Source organism: Zootermopsis nevadensis, unplaced genomic scaffold, assembly GCF_977971745.1.
Source record: "Zootermopsis nevadensis isolate Lab colony 2312 unplaced genomic scaffold, Znev_1.0 Znev_ptg000006l, whole genome shotgun sequence".
In the NCBI taxonomy this organism is placed as follows: domain Eukaryota; kingdom Metazoa; phylum Arthropoda; class Insecta; order Blattodea; family Termopsidae; genus Zootermopsis; species Zootermopsis nevadensis.
In genome coordinates, this window is record NW_028259138.1 from 5,899,751 (window position 1) to 5,924,532 (window position 24,782).

At 37.7% G+C, this 24,782-nt stretch overlaps 1 protein-coding gene across 3 annotated transcripts in view; it reads left to right on the forward strand.

Annotated features, from left to right (window-relative positions):
• Positions 1-24,782, forward strand: part of LOC110835244 (uncharacterized) — a 102,388-nt gene that overhangs the window by 72,950 nt on the left and 4,656 nt on the right. Inside the window, exons 6-11 of one of the 3 annotated variants that reach the window (XM_087343605.1) lie at positions 62-4,130; positions 7,634-9,509; positions 14,588-14,781; positions 15,320-17,733; positions 20,769-20,928; positions 24,354-24,518. The exons of 1 other annotated variant lie outside the window; for it this stretch is intronic. In XM_087343605.1, the coding sequence (XP_087199731.1) occupies positions 62-181 (120 nt within the window). In that variant the 3' untranslated portion in view covers positions 182-4,130; positions 7,634-9,509; positions 14,588-14,781; ... (1 more) ...; positions 20,769-20,928; positions 24,354-24,518. Of the gene's footprint in view, positions 1-61; positions 4,131-7,633; positions 9,510-14,587; positions 14,782-15,319; positions 17,734-20,768; positions 20,929-24,353; positions 24,519-24,782 lie in introns of those variants that run through there. One more of the 3 variants, XM_087343603.1, reaches the window with a different exon arrangement.

Below are 24,782 nucleotides of genomic sequence, written 5' to 3' on the forward strand. Positions count from 1 at the left end.
CCAAGAATTTCAATAGGTCCAGTTCTTTGTTTAATTTAAACATGTTCATTGTCTCTTTCAGGTTGCAGTTTGCCCAGTTGTCAGGGCAGCACGTTACGTAATGTATAAGATTCTGGCAATTTTATTTTTATTATTGGGATTCGGGGCATATGTAACCGTAAATGGGAGTAACTCCCACTAGCTGCATATTGCAGTTATTGATTATGCTCCAGTTACCAGACTTTCATTTGTAGCTGGGGCATAATACATATCTGTGATAATTAATACGAGGCACGTCCACAAAGTAAGTTTCCCTGGGGCTGTTTACAGAAACAAAACACAATTTCATGGAAATATTTATTGCAACAGATACAGCAAGTGTCCAGCTATTTTTCAACACATTAGCCACCAGAATTGAGACATTTATCATACCGTGGGACCAACTTTTGAATACCTGTGTCGTAGAAGTCTGCCGCCTGGGATTGGAACCACTGTGTGACAACCATCTCCGCCTCTCTGTCATTCTCAAAACGCTGACCGGACAGGAATTTCTTGAGGTGTAGGAAAAGATGGAAATCACTGGGAGCGAGGTCCGGGCTGTAGGGTGAATGATTAAACACCTCCCAGCTGAACTCCTGCAGGAGACTTGCTGTCCGTCGAGCCGTGTGCGGCCTAGCGTTATCGTGCAGGAAGACAATACCGGCACTAAGCATCCCGCGCCGCTTGTTCTGAATGGCCCGTCGCAATTTCTGCAGTGTTTCGCAGTAACGCTCAGCATTCACCGTCTCACCTCTGGTTAGGAAGTCGACGTGAACGCCCCGTCTGTCCCAGAACACCGTGCACATCACTTTCCGCGCCGACAACGTCTGCTTGAATTTCGTCTTACAGCTAGATCCACTGTGACACCAATGCATTGACTGCTACTTGGTTTCTGGGGTAATGTGTGCAATCCACGTTTCATCACCTGTGATGATCCGGTCCAGAAACTCGTCGCCGTCATCATGGTACCGCTGCAGAAATGTCAATGCTGACTCCATGCACTTTGTTTTGTGTTCTGGTGTCAGTTGCTTCGGCACCCACCTGGCGCACAATTTCCTGAACAACAGGTGCTCCGTGACAATTTCGTGCAACAAGGAGCGGGAAATCTGCGGGAAATGACTGCTGAGTTCCGTAATTGTGAAGCGACGATTATCCATAATGCGTTCCTGCACAAGCTCCACAAGGTCGTCTGTAATGATGGATGGCCTCCCACTGCGCTTCTCATCATGCACACTTTGTCGTCCTGCTGAAAATTGTCTGCACCAGCGACGCACCATCTGCTTGCTCATGACGTTAGGCCCATAGACCCGGCACAGCTGACGATGAATTTCGATCGGCGCTATGCTCTGTGCATTCAAAAACTTTATCACTGACCGCACTTCACAGTCGGCGGGAGCTGGAATAAGAACCTCCATCTTCAACAGCTGCAACGATGCTTCTGTGAGAACGCGGGAAGTACCGTTAGTGCATGCGCCATGCTACGTCATTGCTCTATCACGTACGCACAGTCGCTGCGCGCAATATAAGGTTTGCTAGCTGTGGGACGAGTGGGAAACTTACTTTGTGGACGCTTCTCGTATTTTAATTCCAATATGTACACTATGATATTGTAATACATGGATTTCTTTTAATTATTTTGGCAATGTAAACATTTAATGAAACCACAACCATCAACCAAATTAACGTCTTTCTGATGGAGAGTAAAAATGTGTGTTACATTTTAGGCGTTGTAATATAAATAAAATATTCTGTAGAAGGTTTGGAACAAATTGTTGATTGAAAATTTTAAGTTTTTAAAAATACAAGAATATTTAATCCAAAGATAGAACATTACTACTAATAAATAGACAATATTTGCTGTTTGATATTAAATTCATGATGAAGATCATCAAAAGGGACTCTGATTCCTATTATGTACTTGTTTACTATGTATTACACATATTTCTTGTATAACATTGGATGTTGAATTGTGATACTTTATTTTGTTTTGTAAGTTTCTAGAATAATATTTTGTATTCCAAGTTATCTGGCATTTAATTGTTTTAATGGTGAAAAATAAAGTGTAAATTTTAATAAAATGTGTGTTACATTTTAGACATTGTAATATAAATAAAATATTCTGTAGAAGGTTTGGAACCAGTTCTTGATTGAAAATTTTAAGTTTTTAAAAATACAAGAATATTTAATCCAAAGATAGAACATTACTACTAATAAATAGAGAATATTTGCTGTTTGATATTAAATTCATGATGAAGATCATCAAAAGGGACTCTGATTCATATTATGTACTTGTTTACTATGTATTACACATATTTCTTGTATAACATTGGATGTTGAATTGTGATTTTTTATTTTGTGTTGTAAGTTTCTAGAAGAATATTTTGTATTCAAAGTTCTCTGGCATTTAATTGTTTTAATGGTGAAAAATAATGTGTAAATTTTAATAAAACGTGTTACATCATACAGCATTTTTGTAATCTTTTGCAACTACATTTTTGTGGTGGTAGCCTTCTAATAGCTTATATCTTGAAGATATTCGTCTTCTGGGTTGCTGCGCTGTGTAGTCTGGTCGATGTTAACCAACGTTTCAGAGGTCATACTCCATGACGGAGGCAGTATGACCTCTGAAACGTTGGTTAACATCGACCAGACTACACAGCGCAACAACCCAGAAGACGGATATCTTCATACTCACCGCTGTGAGAACCTCAAGTCTTACAGCTTATATCTTATTTTGAGTTGAGTTAATGTAGTTCAAATGCCTGGTTGTTCTTTTAATATTTTAACATTGTTCTGTGGACTATACAAAGGTTGCTAGAGAACGAACATCATGTCAGTATTTACACCCAGCAAGTTACAGGGTTCCAGCTGGAATCTGATCATTGAATACAGCCTGTACCATAATAGTAATCACGGAAATCTTGAATGTGATAGCTAACTGGTGTATGAGATATATTGATCTGAATATTAATATTTCCACCCTCGCAAATTTGGCAGTGATGGTTGATCTAACAAAGTATGTTATCATGTAAATTCTTTGAAATTTTCCTGTGGTGCCTATAACAGTGGCAGCATGCATTCTAGGGCATGGGTTTTGGGTGCTCGAAAATTGGGGTCATGGGTTCTATTTCCACCCAAGGGATGGATGTGAAGTCGCATTTTTCTGTGTTGTGTTTCCCTGTGCAGTTAGAGAACTTGTGGCGTCCTGAAAACCCATCCGTGGAGTAAGTTGGAGAAGAAATTCTTTTCCATGGTGCATATCACCTGCTTCCTCGGACTGAGACGAAATTTCTTTTAATGCGTTGCCAGTAACGTAAATTCATTTTTCTGTCCGAAATAAGTGTTGATTCCTGTAACCTCCAAGCTTACGAAATTATTACCGAGATTATTTCACTTCCATAAGTGCAGTGAACAGAGGTGAATCATTTTTACTGCTTTAGTTATGCTGCGTACTGTGGACTGCGTGAAGAAATTAATGCCAATTATGTTTTAACTGTAACTAATCGGTCAGTTATTCTTCCACAAGGTTGGGTGTTTTCTACCTTGTCAGTAAAACTGGTATTGCAATTGTTTCAGGGACCCTGTATTTATTTTGTTTAAATGTCTGTAATTAAGGTGATAATTTTACGTCAAGTGGGGTGACAGCCTACGTAACTGTATGATTAATCAAGATACAGAGTAAATCTAAAGACATTTCACACCTTTGGAATCTAGCAAAACTAAGTAGATTTGAACTTCAAATTTCTCGCACGCTTGCTCGTGTTCAACCTTGTTACCTCTGGCATTCCTGCAGTGGTAGCAAAAATTAAAACTTAGCAATGCACAGTGGGATAGATTGCGATTCTAGCCGGAAAAATATAATTTCTCTCACATTTAAATGTGTCAGTATGTTTGCTTGGATTCTGTTAATAAAGATCCCTTCTATAAGAAAATGGCAAGAATATATGTTTTAAACAAGACTAGCGCCCCCAAGCTTCCCTTATCTGTTGGTGTTGAAGGAGGAAGAGATATTTATGTTAGTAGTCGCGTTCCAGACATCTTGGAAGCAAGACCCTTGTAGCAGAAGACGAAAGGAAAATCTTTTGACATTTTAAATGGAGTTATTGAGGAAGGTATGTAGTAGGTTTTGTATAAATATCTCTATTCTTTTTATACGTATGGCTTGCTAACTCAATTATGGCGCTTTTACTGATCATTTTTCATCTTTCAGATGTTCACATAGAATTTTAGTTGCTAGAGCGATCGAGAGTGACGACCAAATTCACGTGAAAATAAAGATTAGAATATGCGCTTTAAGATGAGGCCTGTTTCGTTTGCTAGTTTTTGCTAATGTGAGCGTCGTTAATTGTTTCCAGAATTACGTGCACCTCCGCAAATCTCTCGCCGAGAAATATTTCGTTTTTGTGCAAAAGGAATACAGGTTGTGTTGAACTTTATGCTTATTTTCTTAAAAGATTAGATATTGTAGAATGTTCCTCCGAAAATATAAACCGTTTAAGAGTGATTTTGAAGAATCTGCGTAGCAATTTTAATAAAAAGTGGGTACAATAAGACTTGTAACTGGTTAGATGTGAATCTAAATTTGCCAGAAACATTAGTAGAGCAGATAAAACAAAATAAGAGGGATGAGCCATCGACAAGTGGGCTCAGGGGTAGGCGAAGAAAACTTTTTCAAGAATGTAGTGATAGAGGAAAACGGAAAGAATTCAGCCTTTAGTGGAAAATCCTGAAGTATCGGCGAATATTACTGGAATTAATGAAGATCTTATTCGCCGATTTTCTATAATTTTGTGCACGTTGACCTGTGGATACACAGTGAATGGTGAGGCATTTGATAAATATGCCATGGAAACAGCAAATTTATATGTTAATTTACATTCGTGGTACTACATGCCTGCAAGTGTCCACAAGATATTGATTCATGGCGGACAAATTATAGAATCTGCCATTCTGCCTATAGGATTGTTATCTGAATTTGGCCAGGCACAAAGATCCCCTGAACCATAGGCTAATTCACCAGACAGTAGCCATTCATCAGTCAGTAATTGAAAACAACAAAATATGTAACTGTAAACGTTTGACTTGTTTAAAAATTTCTGCTTTTGCCTCACTCGTTTTTTAAGTGAATGCCTGCAGTCGTAATGCAGGGTGTATAAAACCTGTTTGAGCATTATCTGCGAGAGAAACTCTCAAAGTTTTACCAAGTTCCCGGTAGATGGTAGCACCCATTGTTTTCCACTGCACTGCATCCGTCTTTGTTAATCAGGTCAATCTCACCATGAATCTACAGGAGAAGGCACAGTGTATGTAGTGGTTTATTAAAATGAAATCAGATACAGAGATCCTAAGATGTCTCAGAACAATGTATCACAAGACACCACCATGAAGACCATTAATATGTGCCTGGTACAAACACTTTAAGGAAATTTGGCAGTGTTTTGCACAAGAAAGGTTCAGGGCATCCACATGTGTCTGATGAAAATGTTGAAAGGATACACAGGATCTTTGTCTACAGTCCTCGTAAGTCAACATGAGCTGCAAATTATGCATTTTACAGTGCATTTAGGTGTTATGAAAACATTTATCTGTGTGCTTACAAGTTGCAAGTGGTGCAGGCAGTTATGCCAGATGATTGGGTAGCCCGTAAGGAATTTGCAGTGACTTGAGAAATTGGATGAAGACAATGAATTCTTCATGTTACATTCCACATTTCAGGGAAGGTAAACAAACAATGTATACATCTGGGTATCAGAACACCCTCTAGCTACAGTAGAGCACATCAGATACAGCCCCAAAGTTAATGTGTTGTGGTGTGTCCTATTACGTGATTGTTTGATCAGACCCTTTTTCTTTGCTGAAGTGACTGTGACATCCATCAGTTACCTGGAGATGCTGGAAAAATTTGTCTATCCACTGTTACAAGGATTGCCTGTCTGCCTGCCATGTTCTTCCATTAAGATGGTGCACCACCTCACTGGAACTTGATAGTGCATGCGTCTGTTATCAGTATGTCCCAGACTGATCGATTGGCCATGCCATTATCAGATATCACACCCCGTGATTTTTTCCTGTGGGGTTGCATAAAAGAAAAAGACCACCAAACTCCAGTGGCCGACATTAACGATTTGAAGGACAGAATTGAAGCTGCTATTGTAACAGCTGATGTTGACATGCTGCATTGTACATGGATTGAGCTTGAATATCGGTTGAGCATTGCACGTGTGAGAAATGTTGCCCATATTGAATGCGTGTAATGTTTAGAACAAACTGAGATTTTCTCTCACAGATAGCATTGGTTCTATGTCTTTTCATAGAGGTTTTGTTCATGAAGATGGCTGACTTCTGGGATATAGCACTGTGAAGTCTGGTAGATATTTACCAACATTTCAGAGAAAGCCTACTGCCTCCATCATCACCCTGATGATGGAGTCATTAAGCTCTGAAATATCAGTCACTGTCTACCAGACCAGACATTGCTAGAGCCCAGAAGCAAACCATTTTCATATTTGTGGTGTGTATCAAGGCTTATGCACAATTCAGCTAACTAGGGTCAGAGCAGTAATGTTTATTTATCATTTTTGAAAATGTTACACATGGCTAATAGAGTTAACATGAATATTCTGCCCTTGCAGCTGACTGCACGATGTATTGCAGATGCATGTGTCTAAACTTTAAATTCCAGTTGGAACACGCCCTTAATATTGGGGTTTATATTCCCTGTTGGCATATGATAGAGATTAATGCTACTGGCATTAGTTCAAATTAATGTAATAAAATAATTAGATTATTAGTGAATAATGAAGTGAAGAGGCTATAAAAGGAAGCAGTCATGGCCTAATTTAAGGTACTCTACTAGCATTTGTCCAGCGGGACTACTGCCGAAAACCTCAGTCAGGATAGCTGGTTTTGAGGCATAGGCTTGAACCTGGGACCTCCTGCATATGAAACAGGAGTGCTAACTACTAAGCCATGATGTTCAGTGAAGTGGAATTAATACAGAAGGAAATCATAGAATATGTTTTCTATCTTGCCTGTCCTAAGGTTCTCATACCTTGTCTCTGCTTTTATAGTCATATCGAATACAATGTGAAAAAAAAACAGATTGTTGTGTAAATCCATGCTGTCTTTTGGAACAAAGAAATTTTGGAGATGCTATAGTCATAAGAATTGGTTCATTCAAAATTAGTGATCAACAATAATAATAAAATTAACTAGCAATGTCATATGCATTATATTACCTGAATGTTTTTTCAAAGATGACTTTTTTGGGATATTGCACCATGTAGTCTAATAGAAGTTTTCCAACATTTCAGAGTTGCTTAGTCTTTCCATCATCAGGGTGATGATGGCTAAGTAAACCTCTACCAAACTACATGGCACATCCCAGAGGATGCTCATCTTTATACTCATTGCCATGACAACCTGAAATCTCATCTAATTATTTGTTTTTTCCTTTATAACATTATAGAAACAGACCTCTGTTTGCTGCTTCTTTCGACCGTAGAACATAAATCATGTGAAACGCATGATAGCAAACTTAATCTCATTTTGAATGTTATCTTCATAAGATTGTCACAACTCGTACACTGTTACCATATTGACTTTCTGTTGACAGATTGACAGAAGGAGGACTTAATGCAGATGCTGCCTATCCACCATGTGCAAACAATAAGGCTGCCATCAATCTTGTGCTCAATGTTCCACCGAAGAATGCCAATGGAAAGAATGCAAATTCATCAGCAGAAAACAAACCAATTCAGAAGGTTAAGAAAACATACATTTAGCAGAAGTCTGTGGTGGTTATCCTGATGCGGGCACACATTACTCATTTTACAAACACGCTACTAAAGAATGTGCTAAGAAAAGTAAAGGAGTTTGTATTACAGTACAGTGAATAGTGATTCTGTGATTTTGTTTTCTAGTGCTGATGGAGATTATGTGGCAGAAAACTATCATAGAGTGATGTCTGTCAAAAGCATTATGAATAGCATACTTTTCTCTGGTGAGACTTTTATGAGATGAATGAAGGCAGCTAATTATACTATGTCTTTATCCAAGTTTTAATTCTTTCTATTTTACTGTGAATAGCAACCATGAAAGGAAATGAGAGATGTCTTACCACATTCCAAGATAAAAGGAGGCTATATACTTTGAAAATGTGTTGTATTAAGAAAGTTTTATCTGTAGCCCTGCTTGCATGCTGTGCCAATGACATGTGGAACCAACTATTATACTTAACTGAATTGATTCTGATAGGTTAAATATAGAATGTGGGACTGATTAAACCAGTTCATAATTATGTCAATAGTCCTGAAGATGGCAGCCTTCTGGGATGTTGCATCTTGTGTGGTAGCAGTTTGACAGTTTAGAGATTCTTGCTGCCTCCATCATCATGGTGGCAGTGAGGACCTTTCAAACGCCAGCAAACCTTTACTAGAATCCTACTCGCCAGCTACCATGAGAACCTGAAATTTTTTCTGTCAGCATTGATAGGTAAGAGAATGTCGATTGGGCTAATGGTACTACCATTCTTTTCTTTTCGACAACCATGCTATGTGTGAGATCCGTGACCACCTGTGAGAGAGAGAGAGAGATACTGAAAGTAATAGGATAGAGCGTGCATAAAGTTCCACTATTACTCATCAGAAGTGTTCTGGTTCATGTTTCATAGTATTCCCCCTACTCTTCATCTTCGTTTGGCCTAAAATAATATTTTAGGAATACAAATTATTATGTTTCCGTCTTCCACCTACACCAAACATGTCAAACTCGTGGCCCAAAACGAATATTTTTGCGGCCCAGCCAATATAACGATATGTAAGAAACGTTTTAATAAAAATTTCGTAACTTAATTTGAAGGCAAAATTCAGTGAAGTTGGCGTGCCTGGATTTTACAAATATTTACCTGCCAGGTTTGAAAATACTCGAAAATTCGCATATAAAATTATTGCCATGTTTGGAAGTACTTATCGGTTTGAGCAGTTATTTACAATTATGAAAGGAAATAAGTCTCCTGTCAGATCCAGAATTACTGACATTCACCTTGGGTTAGTTTTGAAAGTAATCACTGCGAAGAAGTTTTCCCCCGAAGTAGGAAAGATAGTAGCAGAGAAGAGATGCCAAGTGTCAGGAAGAAAACATTAATTTTATCGTTGTTCTTGTTCTTTTTTTAATACTATACTTTTCGAAATAAACGTACGTTTCTATGAAAATTGAAGTTTTTTTTTTTTTTGCGGCCCACATAAACTTGAACCTTGTTTATTTGGCCCGCGTTAGCCTTTGAGTTTGACATGCTTGACCTACACAATCGTTTCCTAGTTTTACAACTATGATCAAAAGATGGCAGCACATCAAAGTCAAGTTGTTAACTATGGTTGGTTGGATTTCTTCAGAGTATGTTGGTATTATTTGCAAGGGTGTGGCACTTAAACGCTCCCGCTCACCGGTGGCGGGCGCGATGGCAGCGCTGTTTGATGATGAGGAGGAGGCAGGTAATTATTCCTTTTATTGTGTACAATTGTAGAAATTTGAGAAGTAATTACAAATATTAACATCACAATTACTACTAATTAGCTGTCGTAGTAAACGGACGTGTTTTGTTGGTGCTCCGTATATTGCGAGTGTCAGCAAATTGTTGTGTGTTTTGTGGGTTTTGGTGTGCTGCCTGCCGGTAGAATGGCAGCCAGCAAGGACTGCTGCCCGCAGTGTAATAAACCATTTTATGGAAAACAAAGGTTTATCAGGTGCTATGGGCCCTGTGGCTCTAGATATCATCTCTTTTGTTTAAAAATTGCGGAAACTGAATGTTTGTTTCATATGAGTAGTGGTGTATCCACCTTTAAGTGTGTTTCTTGCTGTATTGAGTCTTCGTGCGTCCAGGGATGATAACACTCCTGTTCGTGCAACTAGATCGGCCTACACATCGGATCTTCCTTTGAAGATTGTATCTCCCGACAGGGAGCTCATCTTGCCATCATTTAAGGATCCTGAATCGCTACATCTGTTGAGGTGGAAAGAGCACTTATAGAGCAATTGAGTCTTAAGAGGCTGGTCTGCACCAGACTTAAAACTAAATTTGACTCATATGCGTCATTTCATGTTTTAGTTAATGAAGATGACTTTCCTTTAATAAATAACACTGGTGTGTTGCGGAATGGGTGCCTTATTGCCCCCTTTTATGGTAAATTGACTCCTGATCAAGTGCATTCCTTCCGAACTCCTGGTAAAACTATTACAGTAGGTTCTTTGTCTGCTGGTAATATACCTATTGTGCCTGAGGAAGGCTCTGTTCCCCAGTGATTATGGCTCTGGACTACTGTGATTTTGATATCTTTTACCAAAATGTCAGGGGTCTGTGGACAAATTGTTGCAATTTTTTTGACAATGTTTATGCCAACAAGTTCAAGATTTTTTGCATTACGGAAACCTGGCTTAATGACACTATATTGAGTTCTAATTTATTTCCTGATTCCTACTATGTATTTCGTGTTGACAGAGACTATTTTACTTCCAATAAGAAACGTGGAGGCGGCGTACTGATTGCTGTCTCCAAGTCATTATATGGGGTCAAACGTAGGTTAGATTTGGAGGTCACAAAAGAATGCGTGTGGATTGAAATTCCTGTTAAAGATAATTATAATTTACTTATAGGAAATCATTATTTTGCACCTGATTGCGACATTAAAGTAGTTGAAAACTTTAACATTTTTGGAAGTAAATTTAAATTCAAATCTTTTCCGGGTAGTTATGTTGGGTGATTTTAATGTGCCTAACTTTGATTGGTTTAAAGGCATCCCCATTCCTAATTCGTACTATTATAACAAAATTAAAGGCAGTTGTATTTATGCTACCTCATGTTTTCTTGGGCTCTGTCAGTACAACAAGTGTGTGCCTAATAGCGCACTGCTCGATCTTGTTTTCACTAACATCAGTGATTTAAGCGTGTCTATTTCAAATTCCCCGATGGTCGCTCCTGATAAGTACCATCAGCCATTTGTTCTCGACTTTAAATTAATGTTTGACTATCATACCACTTTTTCTATTCCTCGGCGTAATTTTGGCAAAGGGGATTATTTGTTTCTTTATGAGACCTTGCGCAATACTGACTGGTCATGCGTTTTTAAACAAAATTCTGTTGAATCTGCAGTTTATAACCTCACGGCTAATGTGTCTGAGGCTATTAACCTTGCCGTTCCTTTTGTTAAACCAAGGAATTCCACATATCCTCACTGGTTTTCCAGTTCTCTTATATATTATATTAAGAAGAAAAATCAGTTTTTTAAGAAATTCAAGAAATTTAAGTCTGATCATTATTATAATATTTTTTCGTATTATCGTAGTCTCGTTAAAATAAATATTAAGGCAGATAGATTGGTTTGGTTGAAACTTATTGATGATAATTTAAGATCTCAACCTAAGCACTTTTGGAAATATATTTCAAAATTTAAAAAGAATGACCAGTCTGTTACCCAAATTGAAGTTGGAAACAAAATTATTACTGAGCCTCAATTAATTGCCGAAGCCTTTGCAGACCATTTTTCCTCTTTTTTTAAATCTTTTTTCTTCTGTTAATACTCAGATGGTTACACCTGCTCTGATTTCATTAATATTCCATCCATCTCCGATGCTGATGTCAAACAGGTGATTAGTCGTCTTCGTTCGACGAAATGTGTTGGACCTGATAAGATTCCAAGTTTCATTATAAAACGTACAGAGATATTAACTCCTCTCTTACGCCACATATTTAACCTTAGTTTACTTAGTGGGAGTTTCCCCTTATTATGGAAACAAGCTGCAAGGCAATAGTGCTTTAGTTTCTAACTATCGGCCTATTTCGATTTTAAACAATTTTTCCAAAATTTTTGAAAGTATTGTTCACTATCATCTTTCATTTTATTTTAAATTTAAGTTACCCCCAGTCAGCATGACTTTTGTAAATCTAAATCTACGGCAACTAATTTAGTTACCTACCTTAATGATGTTCAGCCATCTGTTTGTTCACAGGGAGAGATCGACTCTGTGTACTTTGATCTTAAGCAGGCATTTGATTCAGTTCCGCATTCTATTCTTTTGGAAAAGCTTAATAACTTTGGACTATCTTCTCCTTGTCCTGCGCCATAGCCGCGTGGTCTGAGGCATCATGCTTCGGACCGGCGATACGGAATGCGTGCTGGTTCGAGTCTCGGGGGAGAAGAAATTTTCTCATGAGCTTTTGACCAGTGTATGGGACCGGTGCCAACCCAGCATCGTGAGGAAATTGGGGAGCTATGATAAGTAGCGTAATCCGGTCAGGAAAGCTAGCAATGGCTGGGGGTTCATCGTGCTGACCACACGTCACCCTGTATCTGGTTGGATGATCGTTCACCTCTGCTTAGGCATGTGAACGTGAGGCCAGCAGTCAAGCTAGTCGGCTTTGGCTCTCTGGAGCTGTTATGCCACAGATTTAATTTAATTTATCTTCTCCTTACATTAAGTGGGTCCAAAGTTATTTATCATCCAGATCTGCCTTTGTTCGCATATTAGGACAGTCTTCTTTTTACTCGGTGTTATCTGGAGTTCCTCAAGGCTCTACCTTGGGACCTCTCTTATTTAATGTTTTTATTAATGACATTTGTGACAAAATTAAGATTTCCAAATTTCTCTTATTTGCTGATGATTTGAAACTATATTGTGATATAAAATCGGTTAATGACTGCAAATTGCTTCAAGCAGATATTGATTCTGTACATCAGTGGTGCGATGTTAACAATATGGAACTTAACATTGAGAAAACCAAAATTATATCTTTCACAGGGAAAACCAACAGTAACAGTGGTGAGAATTTTTTAATGGTTTTGGCATATCCCATACAGAGTAAATCAACATCATCATAGGCTGAGTTTTCGATCGGTCTATTTTCCAAATAATTCAATATTTGTCCTGCTGAAGAAGAAGGCTGGGGAGATGTTTCTCCACCATGCTTTCTTTTTCGAATATGGGTGGATGGAGGATATGCTGGTCTGGAAAAACTTTCCTGTCCAGGTTGAAGATGTGATGATATGACTTCAGCCTGTTGAGTGCCTTCAGCTTCTTCAGTCAGAATAGATTCAGATTCATCTACTTCGGAATTAAGGACAGAATCTGGGATGGATATATTTAACTCTGTACTTGCAAACTGTAGAAAAGGGCTGAAAAATGACATCTGCTGGGCCCATGGCCAAGTTTTATATCTATTCAGACTTTTCGCTGCTTGCCCTGTACGCGTCTTCTCAGCTCTTAGGTGTTTAGCATAGCAATCCCTTAGGTTTTTCCACTTCTTCTTCACCTCCTGACCTGTAAAGCACACAAGCAGATATCACCTAAGTGACAAATGTTTTCGTTTATATTTTCTGCTTCAGGTTTCTAGCAACTGGTGACTCTTATAGCACAATAGGCCACAGCTTTCAGATGGGATTTTTTACAGTTAGTGGTATTGTTAAGGAAGTATGTGACACAATTTGGAAACGTTTGCAGCCTACTTACATGCCTGAACCTACAAAAGAAATGTGGGAAGAAACAATATTAGGTTTTAATGAAACATGGCAGTTTCCTAATTGTATTGGAAGTATTGATGGGAAACACATTACCATAAGTGCCCAAATAATTCTGGTTCAAACTATTTTAGCTATTTGAAAAAATATTCGATTGTTTTAATGGCTATTGTTGACCACAATTACAAATTTATTTGTATAGACGTAGGTGGTTATGGAAAGAATAGTGATGGTGGTATTTTTGAAGCATGGACTATGGGGAGAAAGATAGCTGATGGAACATATAATATTCCAGCAGATAGGTCCTTGCCTGGTCAGAACGCACTTACTCCTTGTGTGTTTATAGGCGACGAAGCATTTCCACTACGCCCAAATATAATGCACCCCTTTCCATACAGACAATCAAGACAGGACTACAAAAAGGAGATCTACAATAAGCGACTCTGTTGAGCTTGATGTGTTGTAGAAAATGCGTTTGGAATTTTAACTCAAAAGTGGAGGATATTTCTTAGGCCAATTCAGGTAAAAGTGGAAACTACTATATGTATTGTAAAGGCCACATGCATTCTACATAATTATTTGCGTTCAAAAAACTCTGGTATGAGGTTCGAGCACTTACTAGAACCTCAAGAAGCAGTAACAGAGTCTCTTGGAAACCTACAACTAGAAGGAAGAAGGGCAACTAATTTATCTGCTCAGATACGTGATAGATTTGTTAACTATTTCAATACGTAAAAAGCTGTACTTTTACTCCATTTATTGTAGTCTTCTTCATTAACATAACAGACTGATTTACAAGAGCAGTATTTGTATATTAAGCATTGTTGTCATAAAATAAATATGAAGAAAACTTATTACATAAGTGTTTAAGTATTTACTTAACATAATTAACGTGTGTAATTGTTCCGTTAAAGTGATTTTGTATACAACTATGAATAATAGATTAAATAATAAATAATTGATGAAAATAAATGGAAAATGTGTGAACTTACTGCTAGTTCCTAGCGATCTGCCCATTTGTTCCCAGACTTCATCTTTCTTTTTTATATTTTTGTAATCAGGATGCGCTGCACTATCCGGAACGCTGCCTGTCTGAAAGCATCTATAAGTTCAGCAGGAAATATCTGACCGCCACCGCCATCGCGCCCGCCACCGCCATCGCTCTGGTGTATGGGAGCCTTAAATACTGCTAGCGAAGTTTGGTGTGCAGTTGCTTTGGATTGTTTGATATTGTTCGAAGGTTAACAGCTACAAGGTGAGAACTCAGTTTTTTCTGCATCAGTGAATAAACCATATCTTCCGCAGAAGATATGGTTTATTCACCATTCAGCCACCTGACTTCTGCTTGTAACCCGAGAGTCTTTCATCATGCTGAACTTAGTTTAAGCATTATATATTGAATATGTGTTTTCCAGTTTAAGTTATTGCAAGTTTGTAGACCAAGAAAAGTTGTTTCTACTTCTTTAATTGTTTTATCCTCATACCCTATACCTCGATTAACAGAATTTTAGTTGAAGATTTCTGTCTTCTGGGTTGTTGCGCTGTGTAGTCTGGTTGATGTTAACCGCGAAACAACCCAGAAGACAGAAATCTTCATACTCACCGCTGTGAAAACCTCAAATCTTACAGAATTTTAGTTGGTAGTACACAATTTCATGAAACTGTTTTGTAAGAATTTAATGTGAATATATTGGCTATAACACATTTCTTCAAGCCAGCAAAGACATTGTTGTGCCGTGTAGTATGGCAGATGTCCACCAACGTTTCAGAGGTTATATTGTCTCTGTCTTCAGGGCGATGAATGAGCCAATCGAGTGGCAAGGGCAAGGTTTATACGGACCGGGTAGTGAAATTGGACAAGTGGTTGGACGCAGATGACCAGCCCTATATATGTTCATTTATTGCACCTCGTGTAGAGAGTGCATAATAATCATTTCGATAAACTGTTGTAATCCTACACACCAGACACAGGTATTTTAGGGTTAAATTTCCAGGTGCAACATAGTATACTGCTTTTATTTACTGATTCTGCCCATCACTGGATATAAAAGTTAGAAGTGAAATAGTTCTTCTCTTTCATGGAAGTTGGAACATTTATTTACTTACATACAATTACCCTTGAAGATGGCAACTGCAGTGTTTGCTGAAACATTGAAAAACCTTCACATTGAATGATTAGCCCTGAAAGTTAAGTTATACTCTTAGTTTGTGCTCTTCCTGCAGGATGAAAGACAAAATTTCTTACTTATACAAAGCAGTGGGCTGTGTTGTAGTTTTTTATGTTTTAATGTTTATTTCTTTAGGTAGAGACAAGATTACAAAAGCATTTTGCACTGAATGATAGTAGTATTCCGTAAACTCATTGTGGTCTTAATTTCTTCACAAAGTTAATTTTTTTTTTTTTACTGATATCTAATGTTTAAGCTTATATAATTGTCTTCCCATATTCATGAATGTGTTTTTTGATTTGTTACTGTTCCCAAATATTCAAGCTTTGTTACTTTTTGAAAGGATTTATTTAGAATTTTTGTATTATGATTTTGACCTGCACTCTGGTGATGAGACATGAAAATGTATTTAGTTTTTCCCCATATTTACTTTTAGACCAGCTTCCTTACTAGCATCTAACCTATCCTAATAGATGTTTTCTTTCCACTAAATTAACTTCACTACCACAGACAAAAAACTTGGTGAGTCTCATTCAATTCCAATCCCTCCCAGTTTTTGAGTACCTTCCTAATAGCATATTCTAAAGCAGAGTTGTAAAGCAGTGATCATAAAGCATCTACTTTCAGACCATTCTGAATATGAAATGAATCCAACAAATATTTTACATATCTAGTCTTTGCTATAGGTTTAGTTTAAAACATTTTAATTAACCTGTTTAGCTTCAAGGTCATACCAATTTTACTGGGAATTTTGAATAATACTTTTATTGTTATTGTTGCGGTGAAGAGAGACTGTCTGAATGGAACTGCAGATGGTAATAGACCCATTGTCCATCTCCCAAATGATACATGAATGATATAGCAGTGAAATGATATTGATGGGAGAACTGATGAACTCGGACCTCTCCTAGCACTGCTTTGTCCACCACATGTCCCACTGCACTTACTGGGGTATGAACCTGGGCAGCTGTGTGATTGAATATTACTTTCTCCTGAGTGATTCATGGGCTTTCCAGAAGTCTGTAAATAACTGATGTACTATAATTTCCTGATGTGAAGTTAAAGGAGGCAAGATTATGATTATCAGAATATGTTTCATTTCTTTTGCATGCTTGAAGCAGTAGAAAATTTAAAGTTACAGATCAAAGAAATAAAATTTACTACCGTGCCATTTGTAAAATACAAGTCGAATAAGCCCATCAAAATTCATCTGTGAATTTCTTTTATATTTTTATCCTGTCATGTAGCCCTTTCTTGTTTTATCTTCTCCCCTCCTTTCTACAGCATTCATTTCCTATCCCTTTGTACTTAGAACAATATCAAAGAATGTCTGCTGTGCTACTAAAGTTTTTGTCACCCTATTAGAAGCACTTCCAGAAGCTACCTAATGATGCAAACACTTGTAAAATAGTTTGTTTTGGCAAAAAAGTTGAGAAATTTTAGGTATTTGTGAGCATAATCAAACATGCATCAAATAGCTAACTTCATATGAAATTTTGTTTAATACATTTAGTGTATTGCAAATTTTACACTACATAAGATTTGAGGTTCTTACAGCGGTGGGTATGAAGACAGCATTCTTCTGGGTTGTAGCGCCAAGTAAGACCAAGAAACCTCCGAAAGGATGCGGCGATGACCCGCTACTGGGTTAAGCTACTAATAGATTGAATAGTAGCGCTATGTAGTGTGGTAGAAGTTTGCCATTGTTTCAGTGGTCCTTTATGCCTTCATCATCATCATCATCATTTCCCTGATGTATTTAGCAGGGACCTCTGAAACGTCTACCAGACTATATGGTGTCACAATCCAGAAGACAGCCATCATATGTTAACACTGTTCATCAGATAACCCATTTGTATTGATATTTTCATTCATATTGTATGGAACATTGTTTAAGAAGACATGGACAATCGACGTGTCCAACCTCAGACCGACGGAACAGGAGAACTGTTACTGAAATTCTTTGTAGTGTACGAACTGCAACGGGATCACCTTTCAGCAACGGATGTGGAATGTCTTTTTAATAACCTTCCACCCGGGTGAGTAATCAGTGCTGTAGTTCTAAGACATTGAAATTTAATTTTTTCAAATTACTTCCTTTACTGTATTCATCTGCTCATATTGATTTTGATGATTTGTTATTCTTACTTTTGGTAAGAGCTCAGATTTATACTGTTTGTTTGTTTGTTTGTTAGTCACTCTGTGACTTGATTTAACTTAATTTATTGAAAGGTGTAGTTGAAACATTTCTTCGTCATATTATATTAGACCATTTCAGGATTTGATTTAGGAATTTGCTGTCTCATTTGATTGACTTGTTGAACTCAGTTGTTTCTGTATTCATGGAAATGTTCTTCAAATTTATTATTTTCATATTCTAATGTATTTCAAAAACAAATTTTAAAAATAAGCAAGATATTTGTGTGTGTTTGTGTGATAGTTGAAACAAATAGATATCCAAATGTGAAGTGACTTGCAATAGAAATTATAAATTGAAAATCAGCCTAGTTATAATACAGTATATTAGAATCCTTATATTATAACTGTTTTTTTGTGAGAATAGGGAATTTAATTCCTGTAATATGGGGCTGCCGGCTGGGGTAACGGTATGTTACTGTGTTACATGGCCAGCATGATTTTGCTCAAGTCATTGTGTATAGTTAAAGGATTTTTTGTAGCTATATTATTCTATATCATTTCAGGTCCTTATATTAAAAGGCACTATTCATAGTGTCACTTCCACATAAGTTTGTGTATGTATTTATTTTACCACTTGTAAGAAATTGATAAGTGTGAAGTTGGGATGGTCTTCAGTGACCACATGTGTATACCAGATTTGTAAAAATGGGTCATTTGATTTGAAATTTGAAAGGTATATGCACAGAGACTGCATGGCAATCTCATATATGTAATTATTTCCCCTTAGGAGAAGGAAAGTAGGCTAAGAAACAAATGCAGCCATTTTACTTACCACACAATTTGAAGTATTTTTAATATTTCATAAACACATTTGAGGGGAATACTTAAAAATTATAATTATAGATCTGGAGATCATGTGTTAGTTCTAGGCCTATACAAACATGGAGATGATAATTGATAAATGTTCCAGATCTTACTTAACCTATATTTCTGTGTTAACACCAAGGATCATGCTTGTAACATAAGGAGATAACTTGTATGCTTTGCCAAATATGTAGAACTTATGCACTTTGCTTCAGGGCTGTGGAATCAGAAGCAATTGTAGGTGAAGTCGGAGTCAGTAAAAATGTACCGACTCTGACTCTGACCTCGTTATAAAATCTTAAGAAAATACTATTTTTACACTTTCTCTACCATGTGAGCCGCTGGCAGCCTCACGCTTAGGGAGATTCAACGACGCGTTGAGCCACATGGTGTGTGAATAATGCTTTGTAACTATGGCTCCGGTACCTTAAGAATACAAACTGTCTACAAATCAACCGATTTCTGCAATAAACATCAGACTTATACTTAAATATAGGTTATAAGTCTAAAAAGTAGCTTGGTGATGAAATGTCTTATGGTACCATTTACCATTTTAGTAGGTTTACTATTATTAATACGTATTGCGCTTTTATGAAGGAGTCAGAGTTTTTGTTTACCAACTCCACAGCTCTGCTTTACATACTAGTAAGTTGGATTGTGTTAGTGTATCCAGACATACAGTGTGTCCACAAACTTCCTTCAGGGTTTTGAAAAATTGTGGCATGCAAACAAATTGAGCTAGCCACATGCGGTTTGTGGCAGATTACAGTGAAACTCTGTAAGTTTTTTACTGACCTCAGTAGACATCGATGTGGGCTCCCTTGGTAGCACGGAGAACGTCCAGACGGTATTCGAGCTCTTGCCATGTTCTGTGGAGCATGTCCGCTGGAATAGGCGAGATCGTGTTCCTGATACAGTTCTTGAGGTCATCAAGTCCGTTAACTGGTGTTCGGAACACATTGCTCTTGCATATGGGGCACTGAAAACCCACATGTTGTTAGGGAGCACATACACGATAGTCCGAAAGTGAATGTGTGGTGTGGTGTGGTGTGGTGTAATGCATGGCCAGGTTATTGGACCCTTCTTTTTTCAAGAGCAGACGATCAACATGAACACCTACCTGGACATGTTGGAACTGTACACAGTACCACAAATTGAGCACTTACAGCCACACATCATTCTGCAACAAGATTGTGCTCCATCTCATTGGGTTCTGCAGGTACGCGTGTACCCAGACAGGACATTTCCAGGAAGATGGATCGGCAGAGACGGTCCAATTCCTTGGCCTCCACGTTCACCCGACATAACACCACTAGATTTTTTCCTGTGGGGTTTATGTCAAGAACAATGTGTTCCGAACACCAGTTAACGGACTTGATGACCTGAAAACCCGCATCAGGAATTTGATCTCGGCTATTCCAGCGGACATGCTCCACAGAACATGGCAAGAGCTTGAATATCGTCTGGACATTCTCCGTGCTACCAAGGGAGCCCACATCGATGTCTACTGAGGTCAGTAAAAAACTTCCAGAGTTTCACTGTAATCTGCAGCAAATCGCATGAGGGTAACTCAATTTGTTTGCGCGCCACAATTTTTCAAAATCCCGAAGGGACTTTGTGGACACACTGTATTACGACAAATTTAGAAGCTACCTCATTGAGATGGAAAATAATTTCCTTTACCAATTCACCAGTCTGGTATATAGTATTTTTTCAAATACAAGACTAGGTCTTTAGGCACACAGAATGAAGTTGTTTAATTATAATTTTCATTACCATTCTATTGAAATTAGTGTTACAGTCTTCAATTTGAACTGGTGCAGCTATAATTTAGGTCTGCCAAAGAGCATATCTTGTTCTCTTCATTTTAAAGAAGCTTGTGATGGAATTTTTGCTGTTATTTGTTGCAGTCCAAAATTTAATAAGTTCTGACACTGAGTTTGGCCTGTATTCTCACATTCTCATACTGCAGAAGGTTAAACAAGTAAAGTATATATTTTCCGGGTAAATTATGTTATGATTTTGTTCTTATAATGTAATATAATATTCTGTAACTGATTTTTTATTCAAGGAATGATGACATAGACCGTTTGGGTCAAAGTCTTCGACAACAAGCTGATGTGTTAGCTAGGTCGGATCTGCGTAACAACATTAGAAGAGCAGCTATGACAGTCAACCTAGATAGTCTAAATTTCGATCGGTTATGTGATATCTTGGAGTGATTGTTCAAGGTATTGTAAATTACCATGTTTCATCATTTACTTTTTACTTCTTACAGCAAGAACCTTTGGATTGTATGAAATGTTTAAAATTTCTTGAGTAGCTGACGTACTGTTAGCTTGTTCTCAAGAAGGGATTTGCTCCATGAAGTTGGTTTACAGCAAGAAGATATACTGTGTAGTACATTACCATTGGTTTCTCTGTACACTCTTCCTGTGTTAAAACACAGACCCACTGATGGAAAGTTGCATTGTAACTTTTCCTCTCTTAATTTCCTACAGATGGGAATTTCAAGTGTGATGCTGATTTGTAGTTGTACTTTCTAATAGCATAGACAATAGAATATTAGTACAGAACATGCAAGGCAATAAATAAAGAAAAACTTGAAATTCAGATATATATATATATATATATATATATATATGTATATGTATATGTATATACAGTGAAACCTCTATCCATCGTTCCCTGAACTATCGTTTTCCCGGATGCATCGTCTGTTTTGTTCAATCCCGGATACATCCCATATAAAATAATGTTACATTTTCCCGCTTCTATTGTTCCTCGAACTATCATTTTATCGCATCGATTGTTCAAAAATCCTAGTCCCGGCCCACAATTTTCCCACAATGATCGTTCCTGAGAAATTATAACGAAATTTACGCGATGTTTTTAGAATTTAAAATGCTGGGTTTTGAGATAAATTAATACCGAAAGACGCACAATGTTTTTGGAATACGCAGTAGCGGTAACCTGTTATGTCGCCCAACCAGCACAGATTCTTTTGGAATGAGGGGTCGGCGGTGCAGTGGTGATAGTTGGAGCGAATGGCGGTGCTCATTGTCAGAAATTTTATGAGTTTAATCACGGTGCACTATATTTCGTTCCAGCGATGCCAGATGGCATGTGCACTGTGAATTTCTTCACAAATGCTTTTATTATAAGTACAAAGGAAAGGGGGCGGCACTTTTCATTCTTCTGGTTCATCTCGTGTCTTCTACAGCTACGTTTCGTTGAGTTCGGCAGTAATAGTATTTCCATTCTTCCTGTTATTGTTCTCGAAGGGCGAGGGAGTGGTGAGGAAGAGGAAGACGACGAATGCAAGCCCGAAGCTGTGCAGAGTTTTGCCGAAGCACATGCTGCATTGGCAAAAGTGAAGTTCTTTTATGCGCATAATATTAGTGAACGTGACGAGGAAACATTTAGAACTTGGAAGGGGCTCTGTTTGGCCCGAAACGTAAAGTTTCGACAAACCAGTTGTACATTAAAGACTTTTTTTGGTAAAAAGAAGTAACTTTGAAAGAGAAACATTGTTTTGTTTTTTAATTTTTAATGCTTTCCCGCAACTATCGTTTTCCCGTATTCATCGTTTTTATTTCCCACTCCCGCCAAAAACGATGCATCGAGGTTTCACTGTATATTATTTATTTACTGCAATTGGGTTTGCACCCGGTGGCAGTGGTCCTTACACTACACAATTACAACAAAATACATATAATATAAACAAGTACACTCCATAGAACACCCCACACACATAACTAGACATCCACCCCTACAAAAACATTCCACCTCACACACACACAAAATACAAAAACAAACACACATCCATTAATTAATCACAATACTTTAAGAGTAGAATATAAAGTCAGACCTCAGTACATGAAACTTTTATCCCAAAGAACTAAAGTTCTTCATCCCTTCGAGACTAAGACACTTCACTTCCCATATCACCATCTAATCCCCACTTAATAACCCCTTGCTTGTAACTGCTTTTCTGACCCTCATTCTAAAGGTGCCTACTTTACAGGGGAAAGACTCTAGCACATCTGGAGGTAATTGGTTCCAGCTTCTTATGGTCCTATTTACAAAGGAATATTTTCTGATATCTGTTCTTTGCTTTTTGCTCCTAATTTTCCGAATATGATCCACCCTGCTCAGAGTCACCTATAGCTTTCCATGCCCGTTCTCCCGTGTACGCTTTGAAGAGAGCACATATACGTGCTATCTTTCTACACTGTGCCAGGGTTTCCCAGTTCAAATCGCTCCTATGATATGCAAATTTACACGCTTTCTTTTGCATCCGTTCTAACTCATTTATCCGTCCCTCTCTGCTGAAGTAGAATGGAAAGATCATGGGGTGTGTATCATTTTAAAAATAACTGCAAGTAGTAACAGGCAGTCAGCAAACCAGACATTTTAGCTTTAATAAAAGATTTGAATGGATGAATAGACAACCAAACAAAAGGGAATTTTAGTGTAACCATAACTAATAAACTAACTCCCTGGTAGCACAACCTGAATGTCCATTTACCATCCTCACAGCCCACCTCCCTAAGATCCATCTTGATATTATCCTCCCATCTCCTCCTTGGTCTGCCAAGTGGTTGTTTTAGTAAGATTTCCCACCAAAATTCTGTATGCACCTCTTGCCCCCCCCCAATGCATGGTACATGTTCAGCCCATCGGAGCCTCCTAGATTTCACTATCCCCAATATGTTAGGTAACCTGTACAATTCATGCAGCTCCTCATTATGCAATATTCTAAATTACCCACGTATTTCATCCTGCCTAGGTCCAAATATCTTCCTCAGCACCTTGATTTTAAGCACTTGCAATCTGTGTTCTTCCTTCAAGGTAACTGGCCATGTTTCACAGCCATATAAGACAACAGGTAAAACTGTTGTTTATATATTCTGATCTGTAGTGTTTTTGATAACAAACAAGATGATGACAGTTTTTTAATTGAATAGAAACAAGCATTTCCGGAATGTATTCTACTCTTAATTTCATTGTGGACCTTATTTCTGTTTGTTGTTGTTCCCAGATACCCAAAATTTGAAAAATTTTCAATTGATGTGTTTCTTATAATTATGTTCTGCCATTATTGCTGATGTCAGTCTTGTATTTAGTTGAATCTACATTTACTTAGGCCTATTTCCTTGCTAGCCTGCATAGGAGTTCCTGCATTCTTGATTATGATACCCACATCATCAGCATAGGCAAGTACCTGGTCCAGATCATTCATTTAGCCATTCCTGATGACATGTTGTAGAGCAAAATTGAAAATCATTGGGGATAAAGCATACCCCTGGTTCTGGATATTGTGGACTGAGAATGGAACAAACTGTTTAGTGTTTCCATAATTGGTAAACATGCTTCAGTAGATTGGAAAGGGTGTGATGGTACGTAAATTTACATTAATTTTGCAACTCCAATTTGAAGAAATTATTTTTTTCTAGTGTTATCAACATTGCTGATCATTAATTAGTTTTTTGTGTCCCCACTAGTCATTCATTTGACATGCTTAATTAATTTTCACAATGTTTTGTACTTATTTATGTGTGATTTATTTGTATGAAACTTGGAACACCACTTACTATGAAATGTGCACTGTACCAAATTTCCTATAGCTACTTTTATATTTATTTTGTTGCAGGAAGGTGGGGTGAGTTCAGAGAGGGTCGTTGTGGCTTTTCTCTTTTTTTATGACCTCATTAAGAGATGTATGACAAAGAAGAAATTGCTTTGTAAGGTAGTAGGGATGTTTCGATAATACGTCGTCAAGAGGTTGAATACATGGGTGCAGCGTCATGGAGGATGGGTATGAGACACCTTTTCATTATTATTAAGGTTGTTTGAAAACTTTTCTCACATGACCATTGTGCAAGAAATGTTCTTATCAGGGTTAACATTGAAGAAATGGGACAAATCATAGTTTGGATCTGAAATTAAAACTAAAACACAAGGAGACTTTTAACAGAATTTTTGCGCATTGATTATAAAATTAAACTGTCGTGCTTCACCAATATAAATTATTTTTGTGGTGCATCATGATTTCTCTCCCCCCAAGCCCTTACACGGCGTG